At 32.5% G+C, this 13378-nt stretch overlaps 3 protein-coding genes across 4 annotated transcripts in view; 2 read left to right on the top strand and 1 right to left on the bottom strand.

Moving 5' to 3' along the window:
* The first annotated feature begins 1259 nt into the window (after positions 1 to 1259).
* Positions 1260 to 3036, top strand: LOC105110290 (transcription factor SCREAM2-like). Of its 2 annotated transcripts, none has more exons than XM_011005281.1 (4): positions 1260 to 1514; positions 1683 to 1802; positions 1930 to 2103; positions 2706 to 3036. In XM_011005281.1, the coding sequence occupies exons 1-4, from the start codon at positions 1446 to 1448 to the stop codon at positions 2778 to 2780; spliced, it is 438 nt and encodes a 145-aa protein (XP_011003583.1). In that variant the 5' UTR covers positions 1260 to 1445; the 3' UTR covers positions 2781 to 3036. The 2 variants fall into 2 exon arrangements, with proteins under 2 accessions (XP_011003583.1, XP_011003582.1); XM_011005280.1 differs by having other exon boundaries at positions 1262 to 1514; positions 1927 to 2103.
* A 1623-nt stretch (positions 3037 to 4659) lies between these two features.
* LOC105110291 (D-mannose binding lectin protein with Apple-like carbohydrate-binding domain-containing protein) lies at positions 4660 to 6616 on the bottom strand. The gene is made up of 3 exons (XM_011005283.1): positions 6019 to 6616; positions 5760 to 5915; positions 4660 to 5716 (listed from the first exon to the last, which is right to left on the bottom strand). Exons 1-3 carry the CDS (start codon positions 6403 to 6405, stop codon positions 4862 to 4864), a joined length of 1398 nt encoding a protein of 465 aa, XP_011003585.1. The 5' UTR covers positions 6406 to 6616; the 3' UTR covers positions 4660 to 4861.
* A 3186-nt stretch (positions 6617 to 9802) lies between these two features.
* The window catches only part of LOC105110292 (2-oxoglutarate-dependent dioxygenase family protein), a 9549-nt gene continuing 5973 nt past the window's right edge, over positions 9803 to 13378 (top strand). The window contains exon 1 of the mRNA XM_011005284.1: positions 9803 to 9821. The gene's annotated coding sequence lies outside the window, so the exon portion shown is untranslated. The remainder of the gene's footprint in view (positions 9822 to 13378) is intronic.

Here is a 13378-nt window from a genome sequence, read left to right as displayed (position 1 = left end):
CAACTTTAGATTTATCTACTAAGATCATAGGGACTCCCGAATAATTATGTTTTATTTTTTATGCTTCATGTATAATATATTCGATAAACCCAACAATTTATATCTCATATACTTTGTCTTTTTGCTTGAGGGAAAGTGTTATAAAGTTATTCTACCCTTGTAGTATTAATAAGAGATAAACATCACTTACACATATATTAATAAGAGATAAATATTCCTGATATAAATATTAATGAGAGATAAATACTTTTTTTATATATATATATTCTCATTAATACTTTTTATATATATATATATACAGGGGTAAATGTATCTTATATAAACTTTAATGAAAATCAAATATTCCTTGTAGTGTATTAATTAGAGATAAAATGGTAGGCTATAAAAAACTCTTTTGCACTCCGAGTATGCATTGAGTATAAACCAGCAAAAAGGATTAAGATTTGATTAAAAAACTTTTTAACGATACAAGTGTTAGATTCAAATCACATAATCAAGTTTAAAAGAAACCAAAACAAGTGTCGAGCTTAAAAACATTTGGAAATGTACTTAGGTTCAAGCACAAAGTGAGCGTCTAAGCGTAAAAGGACACTGGGCATTCCTCACCTCTTGGGTTTAAGTTCTACATCCGAGCTTAAAAGGTGTTAGGCATGGACTTAGTGTACGGATTTGGAGTTGTTACCTGAGTTCATGAAATATTAGATCCAAGCCAGGATAATGGTTTGGTTCCAAACTATATTTTCAAAATTAATTTGTTAAGGTTAAATTATTAAGTGAACTTACTTATTCTTATTGAGTTTAATATTTATATTCAAAAGTAGCATGAGAATGAATTTAACTCGAACAGGAATGGAATGAATTATAAAAAATCAAGAGGGTTTTTTTCTGATCCGTTGAATTATCCTTAGCTCGATGGAACTTCAAATGAATAAAAAAGTGAAGATAAAAACTTCCAGCAGTATATATTTGATAATTGATGACGAATTAATGTACGTATTTTACTGAAAGTGAAATTATATTAATCAATGTTCCGTCACTACTCTTTCTCTATGGTGGTTGAAAGAGGACTAATTAGATTCTATATATATATATATATATATAATATATATTTGCGCTCGGCCAATGGGCCCTACAGTTCAATGGCATGGCATTGAGCTCCTTTTCTTTCAACCGATAAAAGGGAGAGAAAAAAAAGACAGATTTTGAAATTACTTTTAAAAGACAAATTGTCAGGAAAACAAAATGGTTAATAATGTAAATTTCAAAATGAATTATGATTTTATTTGGGGAAACGGGAGCATCCATGCAGGAAACGAACAAGCAATGATAAAGAGTTCTAGAGGTCATCTTCTTGTTATAAAATCCTCAAAAGCTTGAGGTGAAAAAATAAGCAAGGGAGAGGAGAGAGCTAGCTAGCTAGTCAAGTTAAGAGGCAGAAAACAAGCATGTCTTCCAGGAAGAAAAAGAAGGCAGCTCTTTATGAGAAGTTACGTGCTGCTACCCATTCTAATGCTGTAAATGCCTGAACCCCGCCTCTTCAAGCTTTAGTTTCAGTTTTTCTTTTCTTTCCTCCATCTCCCTTCTTCGTTCTTCTTCTTCTACTTTGTTTTCTTCTTCTTTCTTTTCCAATCTTTGGTTACTTATTTTGATATTTTCTCTTCTGCAACTGGTGATTTTGGCAGATGAACAAAACCTCAATCATAGTAGACGCGTCAAAATATATTGGAGAGTTGAAGAACAAGGTGGATAGGCTAAAAAAAGAAATCGGAACATCTTCAACCCCCCAAAATTCATTACCTGCGGTGCGAATATAAACTACAATCCCCTTTATCTGTTCATTTATTATATTTTCAGTTCTTATTAATTTCTGAAAAGCTTCCATTACTAGCCCATGTAATAATACTTCATTATTTTTTCATACTTCAGCAGGTCACAGTGGAAAACCTAGAAAAGGGTTTCCTTATTAATGTATTTTCAGGAAAGAATTGCCCTGGATTACTTGTCTCCATACTTGAAGCCTTCGAGGAACTAGGCCTTGATGTGCTTGATGCTAGGGTTTCTTGTGAAGACAATTTCCAACTTGAAGCGATTGGTGGAGACCAAGTAAGAATTAAATTACTGTCTTTCCTTTCTTGGATCGACATTCTTCCTCTTAGCACACCACTTAAATTAAGGGAGCATATCTTTTTTGCAAGTATATGATGTTATATGCTATAAATGTCTCAAGCATCATTCTCAAAATTAATAAATAGTAGTCTAGACAAACAAGACTGATCCCACGTGTACAACTTAGAAACAAGCTGGCTTGAACCACATATTTTGGACTTTCCACAGTACACCAGAATGGGTGGACAGCATTGGAACACAGTATATAGCGATCCATTGAGCAAGTTCGTGGGACAAATGTCATTAATTAGGATTAATCCATGCATCTATGTCTATTTTGGGTTTGTTGGCTTCTAGCGGTGGCTTCGAGTTAATGGTCTCTTTTAGCTAGAGTAGAGAACTCTTAGGGGGTATAATACACATGGGTGTGAGTTTCTATGCACAGTCCATTCCAAGCCAATCTTAAGAAAGGGATAAGCAACGCTCATTTTCCTCCTCTAATTTCTGGAGTTTTATTTATGAATTTCATGCATATAGCTATATTTGATAGGAAATTGTTTAATTAATTCTTCAATAAAATATAATTCATGATTTTGCAGAACCAAGGCCATGATGCTCAAGTAGTGAAACAAGCAGTGCTGCAAGCTATCCATAACTGGAATGAAGGTAGCTAGCTAGTAAGCAAGAATGACCCAAATATTTTCTTCCCTTTTCTTCCTGTACGCCACTGAGAAATTGGGAATTTGTATATTGAATTTCAAGCACACTAGGCAGTCCTAATTCCAAGTTAGTAGTCAGTCAAAATGTGCAGCAATGGGATTCTGGTAATTAATTTCAGTTTTTAATTAAGCAGCTTTTACCTTCGATGATCTATACATATATTTGAACATAAAATGCTTAATTAAAATCCGTATGATTGGTTTCAGCTAATTAAGGAGCTCTTTGGCAAGATCATTCTGCTTGTATCAATAGTTTATCGTTCGTACACACACACACATCAAGCTGATTAGCTTAAAACAACTGATGAACTGTGCAACTAAACGCAACTTGCTAGCATTCCTAAGAAATATCCAAGCCAAAGTTCTCGTGTATGAACAACAACAAACGTAAATTTTGTCCCCTGTTGTGTGTGAGGGAGACTTAAAAGTATATAAATCTATAATTACACAGGCCCTTAATTTAGTATAGAATTAGGCAAGTGTTCTGTGCTTAGGCAAGTGTTCTGTGCTTAAACTTGTGATACGGAACATTCTTTCTTTGTTGAGAAAGATCAGCCCAAGGCACATCTCAAACTTAATTGTTCTGCCTATATTTTGTTATATATTTAAAAATTTATTGTCTGAGAGTGGTTTTCCTTTTCTTTACTATTTTTTCTGTTAAAAAAACCTTGCGTAATAATTTTGTTTAATGTCTCATTTTTCTCGCTTGTAAAATATTATATGATTGTAATCTATTGTTTATTATTAAGTAAATTCAAATGAAATCATGATTATAAAAGTAGAAAATATAATTCTTTATTGGTTCTCTACAACTAATAATTTAATGTTCAGTAGCATAATGACGTGCTTCAAACCTTTTTTTAAGAACTAAAAAAAAAATTGTTTGATAGTCACTCTTTAACTTCTTAAAACAAGAATTCTAAAATAATATTTTAACCAAAAAATCCTTTAAAAAAATAAATTAACAGGTTACATTGTTGAGGTTCTTGTAAAGTTTTTTAAAAAAAAAGAAAAGATAAATAATAAGCTCTCAAATGTACTATTAGAATATTTTAGGAATTTAATGAAACATGAATTAAACTAGAAGAAAACTTAAAAACTGGAGAACTTATTTGTCTAATAAAAATATCATAAACTTATTCATCATTTGTCTACTTTTCCATCATGATCACAAAATTGAAATATAAATGTCCATAGGGCTTCTAACCACTGAGTTGGTGAATGGTGGATATTATTTGCAAACCCTAACCTTAACACTTAGATAATATCCTGCCCAAAATTATTAAATTACTGGATTTGGTATCCTTGAAGTTGAAATAGAATCTCGAAAGCCCTAATATTTCACCATTAGCAGCTTAAAATTTGGATAATTGAAGAGCATCTTGAAGCCCAAGATTAAAGGCATTATTGAATGGCTTCGGCCTTTCGTGGCTCACATTGGGATCCTTGAAATATAATCTAGTTAAGAACCCAGGCTCGAAACAAAAGGCTATGGTTTTCGGCTGGTCTTTATGTGTGTGTTAAGAACCATAAACAAAAATCGCCGGTTCATCATTTTAAAACTTGATTCAGTTTACGGATTAGAAAACTCAGGTTAAACTAAATCAATCCCAAAAAAACCTTTGAAAAAAAAAAACTACATTATTTTGATCTAAAAACAAGATTTTTAAGAAAAAGGATCAATGGGTTAATGATTAGGTCATCCGGCAAACTGAGTTTTTAATTGGGTTAGACTAGTTTTTTTATTGTTTATTTTCAACTTGAATCGGTACTAGTTAACAAAGTCATAGGTCAACCTTTCTTGATTTTCAACCACGTACACACAATCAAAAAATTTCCCATGCATAAATGAAAATTCGATTTCAACTATACCAATGGTGTTAAAAAGAGATAAATACTTTGTCCTATGAACATATCAGCTTGTAGAAATCAACCAAAATTGTTTCTTTTTCTTCCCCTCTCTCTATAAGCAGAAAGAATTGCAAATTCGGTCATGAATTCTCATGAGAAAAGAATCACCGGCAGAATAACCAGTCCTAAGTATTGTTGTCGGAGGCAAGCATGTTTCTTCTTCTTCTTCTCTGAACCAAATAATACCCAAGCCCTCCAAAAACAAGTAGGATGATGAAAGCATCAATCAATCCTACCATGACCAACACCCATTTCTTCACATTTGATTTCCCATGGGAAACCTGGGTGCCTTTTGGAACCTTAACCATGTAAGTCAATCCCGTTCCCCTTTCAACCTGCTTAACACCTGAGACCAATCCATAAGTAAAGCATTCTCTGAAGCTTGTGCCATCCTTGCCAGTAGAATATAATGCAGCAGCACATTTACAATCTTCTAGGCATAAGTTTTCACATACTTCTTTGCTAACATTGACCCTCTTAGGAGCAGTCCTTAGAACACTACTTACACCACTTAGTTCAAGCATTTCCTGCTGTTCTCTGTCACAAAACCCTTCAGAAAATCCCCCATTGCAATCTGAACCAACCCCTTTTTTCACCGTCAACAGTCGGATACAGGAGCAAGCATTGGACAAGGTACAGATACCATAAGGTCTACAAGCTAGAGGAAGATCACATGTAGTATTGAGTGCTTGAAAAGCAGCCTCAAAACTTCGTTTCTCCGGGGAGTAAAAATATAGCCCCATGTTTCCTGTTTTATTCCCCAGTGCTAAGAATCTTAAGGGTTGAAATTGCATCCCGAATGGTAAAATCTGCGCAATTTTCTTGTATTTATCATTGAATATTTCTAACCCTTTTGAACCTAATTCAATAAATGTGATGTTTCTGTTCTTGGTAGGCTGAAATTCCCAGTAAGAATAGTTCCACTTACCAGAACTCAGGTAGAGAGCAATCTTGTTGTGCTGAATCTCAAAAGAATAGAAAGGTCCATTTTGGAAAAATAAATAAATAATCAGTGGGAAAAGATGCTGTTGAATTGGTAGGAAAAGATGTCAAGCGAGTAGCCACATTTAGTCTCTGTCCCCATAGCATTACATCAGTGGGAAAGTTGAAACTCTGCCACTTTATCCGGTTCAAGGCATCAACAAGGACTAAATTGCCCGTCTTCAGAATCTGTAGTCTCTGCAATGAAGGGGAGAGAACAGAAAGATTAGTTGCCAGAAAACATGTGCAGTGATTTGTGTTTTTCAGGTTTTTCTGATGATTCTTTTACTGTTAATGTTACCTCCACACCTTGTCCTGAAGTCCCGGTTCGCCATCCGATTCGATCATTCGAACCTTTCAAGTGTAAATCTCCATCCTTTGTCAGCGCAAGCACACATTTATCAGAAGTGTAAAAATGAGAATAATGGCCAGAATTCCACACCTTGACATCTCCAAGAAAGACTTCCAAGGAGCATGAATATTTTCCTTTAACTGGTTCAACACTCAATGCTACTCTAAAATCGGGCTCCATTTGGTCTGTCTCCATCAGAAATGCTCTTCCAAGTAATTCCACACTGTACTCACTAGGTACTTCTACTGTGAGGCTATAGTCAATGTGAATGTATGTTTTGCAATAGACCTGATAAGCCAACAAAAGAACAAGAAAAACGAGCTGATGGAGCTTCATGACAGGAAAATTGCAAAATCTGAACTTTCACTTTTGGTGCTAACCTTTGCTTTTCCCTGGCAAAAGGGTATTATTTTACCAGGAAGAAGTAATGGAAAGAAGGAAAAAGAAAAAAGCTGGGCATGAGTGTGGAACTTTCCAAGTTCCAGCCCACTACCAAAAAGGATATGTGCCTTCATTTTGCCCATTATGCACTATAAGTGTAAGTGGGGTTACTGATGGCATTATGCTGGATAGCTTGTTAATTTTGGTTACTTATACTAAAAAGCAGGCCACTGAAAAGGTTGATGAGGCACAGGCTGTCCCATGTGAGAGGGTTTTAGGAGTGTTTTATTATGATGATACTTCATCCTAGCATTAGTAACTTTACCGACCTGGACTCCATCTTGTTTATACATTCAAAAAGTTTTTTAAAAAGTTTTTTATTTTTCTATTTTTAATTAATATTTTATTATTATTTTGATTATTTTAATGTATTAATGTTAAAAATAAATTTTAAAAAATAAAAAAAATATTATTTTAATATATTTTCAAAACCTATGAAAAAATGTATTTTAGAGTTTAATCTTGAAGAAAAAAAATATAAGAAAGACAACATTAAAATAAAAGAATACTTAAATGAAAGAATAAAGTATAAAATAAAAAATATATATGATATGGTAGTAGTTTAATGCACATAAAAATTAAAAGAGTTTATAAAAATATTTTTATATATAAATATCACAAATAAGATCCAAGAATAAAATTTATTTTATAGAATGAGATATAAGAATCAATAATAACTAAAAAGAGGATAACTTGTTTCTTGAATGATTCTTTTTAAAAAATTTATTTATTGAACTGGTAAGTCATAATTAAAAAACTCACGATTCATGTAATTATTAAAACTAAGAAGAAATAACTAAATTGAATTCATAAATTTACCTAATTAGGTTATCAATAAATAAAAAAAATAATCTTCAAAACTCATTAAAAATTATTTTAAAAAATTATTATTATCAAACGCTGTTTTAATATAATATTTATAAAACCTTCCCACTCAGGTGGAGTTTAGAAAAATCAATTTAACCCACTTAGCGGACGGGTCAAATTATAACTGATTTTATAAAAAAAAAAAATCAAATTTATTCTGATTTTTTTAGCAAAGAATCCAAAAAGGATCTAAAACATGGGTATGAAATTCATACTATTTTTGTAATTTCCTGTGATTAGTTTATCTATACTTCATTTTCATTTGATAAAAGGAAAACGGATTCTAAGGTGGGACACAGACTTATCTAATTTTGTTGGGTATATCGATTGCTTCTTGCAATCTGCTCTGAGTGCGCAGGGGGACTCAAGAAGCCTTTTTGAGTGGGTTCTGGAAAGAGTGGCGAAAGGTGCTTGCTACTTGTAATAAGAAAAGATGAGCCATTTGTAAAGTGGTCTGTGTGCTGACGGTGCTCTCACGTTTGAATGATGCCATGCCATGATTCGTATCAGCATTTCAAAAGTGCTGCTGCTGCCATGCCCAGCAATCGGAGGAAAAGTTGCAGGTTTTCCATGATGGTGTGTTCTTGGAGAGATCATTTTGGGGTTTTAGTGGAGTGAGAGTGTGCCGGAGGCTCTGTAGTCTGTACATGAAGGCCCGGTTTTATGATGTCGCTTAAAAACTGAATTCTGCACAGCACCAAGATTTTGCTTAAATAGTAAAAACCTTAAAAAGGAACCATATAATCATTATTTTTATGCGCGGTTTGATCGTTGGATCTAACAGTCCTAGAAATCTGTTTTGTTCGTGTTTAAGAATAAAAATAATATAAATATATTTAATTAAAGGGGCAGGAATGAATATAGAAATCAAGAATAAATAGATAATTTAGAATGAATTTATGTTTTTTTCAAAAAACAGGAGGTATATATTTGGTAATGTGGGTGAAAATTATTCTTAAGATCATTTGTATACGAATAGGCTTGTTTTCTAAAAATATTTTTTTATTATTAAAAATCTTTATTAATTTGAGAAAATGTAATGATTAATAAAGTATATTCTCTATTTTATAGTTTAAATTCCAACCAAGAAATATGAATTCTCACAATGGTCATCAATTATGATGTGAATGTTTTACTTTTAATTCAACGAAAATATAGACTTATAAATGCATCATGCTGCCATAAGACATCAATAATTGAAAAATTTTAGAAAAGAAATAGAAACTTGAACTGTTTTATCAAATACTAGATGACATGGATACGTGATATTGCATTGGAGGCTTATAAAAAAATATATTTAATGGTGTTATAATTAAAAATAAGACGTGATATTGCATTGGAGGCTTATAAAAATAAATATTTAATGGTGTTATAATTAAAAATCAATACTAGATAAATAATAAAAACTAAAAATATAATAAAACCAATATTTCATGAAAAAAAAAATTATGTTGACGAATCAAAAATTTAAAAATATAATAAAATGAGTTGTGTGAAAAATATTAATATTATAGAGACATTGAAAAAGCAAAGACTTACATGATTGGAGAATATTTATAACATAATTTATAATATTTTTTATATTAATATTTAGAATTATAATAAAAATAATAATATTTTTTATATGAATACTTTGAATTATATTTTTTAATATTTTTAAAAAATAATGGTTTTTCTTTTATAGTAATAATAGAAAGTTTTAAATTTATTAATGATAATAAAAATAAAAATAAAAATAAAAATAATTTTTTTTCCAAATTTATTAATTATAATAAAAATAATAATATGTATAATACAAACTATTGTAACCACTTTTGACCCACTTATTTTTAATTTAATTTTAAGGAGGGTAAATCTTGAAAATTAAAAGACCAGGGGTTTGAATGTAAGGATTTAGAAACTTCAAGGACCAAATCAAAAATAACCATTTCCAGCCCCAAAACAGCGTCGTTTCAATCAAGCACTATTCGTCATCTTCATCTTCAAAGCACGAAACACTTGCCTACAAAGAAGGAAACGAAAGTGCGAAGCACCAGCATCCTAGTCTTATCAAAACATACAAAAACAATCTTTATCTTCATGATAATCACAACCCAGTAAGATAAGGATTAGGTTTCACGTCCAAGTTCTAGTAGGAACTATCTCCCTTAGCCGTGCTTATCAAGACGAGAGACATTAGGCTGAGGGAGAGGAGGATTGGCCTCTATAAATACCCAGCAGTTGACAAAGAAAAGGAAGGAGAAGAACACTGGAAACAGAAGCATGGAATAGAGGGTCACAAGAGGCCATGAATGAAGAACAAACCTAGAGAACAGGGGGTGAGATACAAAGAACAGAGGAACAAAAAAGCAGAAAAGAACCCAACATAAAAGAAAAAAACAAAGCAAGATGAGGCAGCGTCGTTCGTCCAGCACATCACGTCATCGCCTTCATTCTACTCCTAGGCAAGTGTCACCAACTCTACAAAATAATTCATCAACACTGTGGATTAGAGATTTAATTATGTGGTAACTGTAGCAAGCGTGCGTGAACAATTCACACGCGCTTGCGGTGAAAATTGCCTGGTCATTGGCTTATGCCAGTGACTAGGTTGGGCTGGTTGAGTCAGCTCAATTCCATATGGACTGAGTTGGATCTAACTCATAAAATAAAAATAAAAAATAATATATATATATATGTAATAAATAAAAAAGATAAATTTATTTATTTATTTACTGGTGTCGCCAGAGTTAGAAATAAAAATAATAATTTAAATTTATTTTATTTTATTGTATTTCATTTTAAATAAAAAGTAAAAAAAACACGTGTATCCATAGAAAATAAAATTATTTTATTTGTTTATTTATTGACGTTAGAATTAGGAGTAAAATAAATGATGTAAATTTATTTTGTTTTTATAGCTACGTAATATTTACCAACGCCACAGTTGGAAATATCCATAGTTGAACATTTATTGGTGCTAGAGTTAGGAATATTACATGCAAATCATCATAGCATAAACCAACAAAATGTTAGCAATTTATGACAAAACCAGCAATGCAATTTGCCTCAAGCAGGACGTTTAAAAGGTGATAATAACTTCTTTTTTTGCGCATCCAATTTCAAACCATAGAATCTCTATTAATCAGTCAGGGTTCCTACTGACCATAATACTAGGTGGTGACTTCTTAAACAAGATATTTTTCCATAAAAGAACAAGATGTCAAATATATATTTATTTATTTTTCCAATCGAGTGATTTATTTTTAATCGGTTGCTGCGATGTCTGGGTGTGGCAGAATGGCAACTCCACTAGGGACCTTAAGACTAAGCTTTGTTATTTGTCTTTTTATTACTAAACAATATTTTTTGTATGGTTTTCTATATTGTTACTATGTTTGGTTTATCAAGTTTTATTTTTATTTTTTATTTTTTTGCTTTTTTTACTATTTTAGCATGCATAGTTATTCATATTTATCATGCATATAGATTGGATATGGATCTAAGGCTTTTACGCATCACTCATCTCATTTTTAATATATGTGGTATCGACTTTAAGACAAGTGGAGAAGTAACAGCACCCAAATGACTTTAGCCTAGGTAAAACTCGCGAAATTATCTAACTCTCACATGATTTTTTGCTCAACTGTGGTCGATATGCCGAACTAATATTACTCAGGGCCTCTATCTTCACACTACTTGTAAATCTCATATCAACCTTTCGAGGACAATCACTGAGCATACGAAAGATCTTTGAGACTAGATAACAAAATTACCCCGATGCATTTAATGACTAGAACCTATCCTTTAGGTTAATTCCTGTGTAATTTCACCGAGATAAACTTAAATGTGTAAGCATCATCATTATAGGGCTTTCAGGTGACATAATGGTCATTATTCCTAAGATAACAACTGTTGAGTATGGACTCAAATCTAAATCCATGCAAATGATCGAGGGAGACTACCTTAGACTAGATATTGGTGAGATACTGCTACTCAAAGACATAAGATGCATAATAAAAGACATTAAGAATATGGCTGAAAACTCAGATGACAAAAGGCTAATCTATTCACCATTCAGGGTTCCTAGTGACCATAATACTAGGTGACGACTCCTTAAATAAGATATTTTTTCATAAAAGAACAAGATGTTAGATATTTGTTTCTTTTTCCTATTAAGTGATTTATTTTTAATCAGTCGCTGCAACGTCCGGGTATAACAAAACAATAATATTTTAAATTATAATATTATTAATTATAATAAAAATAATGATATTTATATGACAACTAATAATATTTAGAAACCCAAAACCCAAGAACATTGGGTTGTGCATTTGGACCCAATGCTCTTGGGTCTTTCGTTAAGACCCATCACCGTGGGTCTGGAAGCTTGACCCAACAGAATCAAGTTTAGACCCAAAGGGGTTGGTTCCTTATCTAGACCGAAAGGAGTTAGGGGTTAGGGGTTGGGTGCGTAGCAGGACCCAAGGTTGGGGGATGGGTCCGTCTGCGAACCCAAAGAGGTTGGGTCTCTGTCCAAACCCAAAAAGATTTGGGTATGGGTCCCTTTCTAGACCTAAACAAGTTGAGTTTGTGTCCGAACCCAAAAAGGTTGAAGATTGGGTCATGTCCGGACCAAAGAGGTAGGGTCCTTGACAAGACCTAAGTAGGTTGGGGTTTAGGTTCGTGGTAGAACCCAAGAGGATCGGGGTAGGCCGTGTCTGAAACCAAAGGAGTTGGGGGGTAGGGTCTAAGTCAGGACCTTGGGTTGGGGATTAAGTCCTTCTATGTCTAGACACAAGAGGATTAGGGGTTTGGGTTTATGGTCGGACCCAGGGGGTTAGGTATATGTCCAAAACTAAGGGGGATAGCGATAAAGACATGTCCAAATCTAAAGGGGTTGGGCTTTAGGTCCTTTGATGTCAAGACCGAAAGGTTTGGGTCCTTCAATGTCCAGACCCAAGAAAATTGGTGTTTGGGTCCTTTGGTGACCAAACCCAAGCGATTTAGGTTAGGACATCTGAACCAATAGAAAAGGGTCAATGTTTGGACCCATCGTGCAGGTTAGTAGACTCACAGGCCTAGGTGAGTAGTCGGGCTTGTAGGTTTGGCCCCAGCGCCAAGGGTCCGCAGCCTGGGGTGCAACCTCTCCCCTTTGCAACCCTGGAACTTTTTATAGATGGGCATGACTGTCCTTGGACCATGTATCTGTGTCCAGGGCTACAGCACATCATACTCTCATCAAATATGCAATCAACAATGTAATAAGTCTTGTTAAATAGTGTCTATTTTTAGTACTGTTTTAATCCATAGTATAATAAATCTTGATGAACATAATTTTTTTTATATGATTTAGTTTTATGTATAATAAATGCACACATAACCCACATGTATGAGCTTGTATAATTTTATAATTAGCATTTTTATGTATTATAAATATTTGTGAAGGTTGATAAAAAAAATGCTCCCTCTTTAATTATTAGGAATTAAAGTTTTAAATGTTCTTAGGAAACAAAAATGAATTCCATAATTACGGAACATGCCTTTAAGGGGTCAATTTGTTTTTTATTTATTTTTTTTATTTAAATTATAGCGTTAATTCTTAGAAAAATCAATTAATTTTCTCTAAATTTCGTTAAAAAAGTTCTTTAAGCCTCAATTAACATATAAATTAGTCTCAAAATACATCTTATCAGGCAGAGATATACATAAATTTGATGCACATAAATTATTATATCAATTTTCAGATGAGGAGAAAAAAATAGAAGCTGGATATTGTTTTACGTTATCCTTAAAACCACATGTAATATATCAATTTTCAGATGAGGAGAAAAAAATAAAGCTGGATATTATAGCTAAAAACGTTATCCTTAAAACCACATGTAATGTTTTTGAGTATGTTTATTTTTATGTATAAAAAAATATTTTCAAATTAATTGTTTTATGTATTTAAATAAATTTTTTTATATTGATGTTAAAAATAAATTTTTAAAATAAAAAAAAATATTATTTTAATATATTT

This window comes from Populus euphratica, unplaced genomic scaffold, assembly GCF_000495115.2.
Source record: "Populus euphratica unplaced genomic scaffold, PopEup_1.0 scaffold245.1, whole genome shotgun sequence".
In the NCBI taxonomy this organism is placed as follows: Eukaryota; Viridiplantae; Streptophyta; class Magnoliopsida; order Malpighiales; family Salicaceae; genus Populus; species Populus euphratica.
This window is presented reverse-complemented; position numbering and strand designations above follow the sequence as displayed.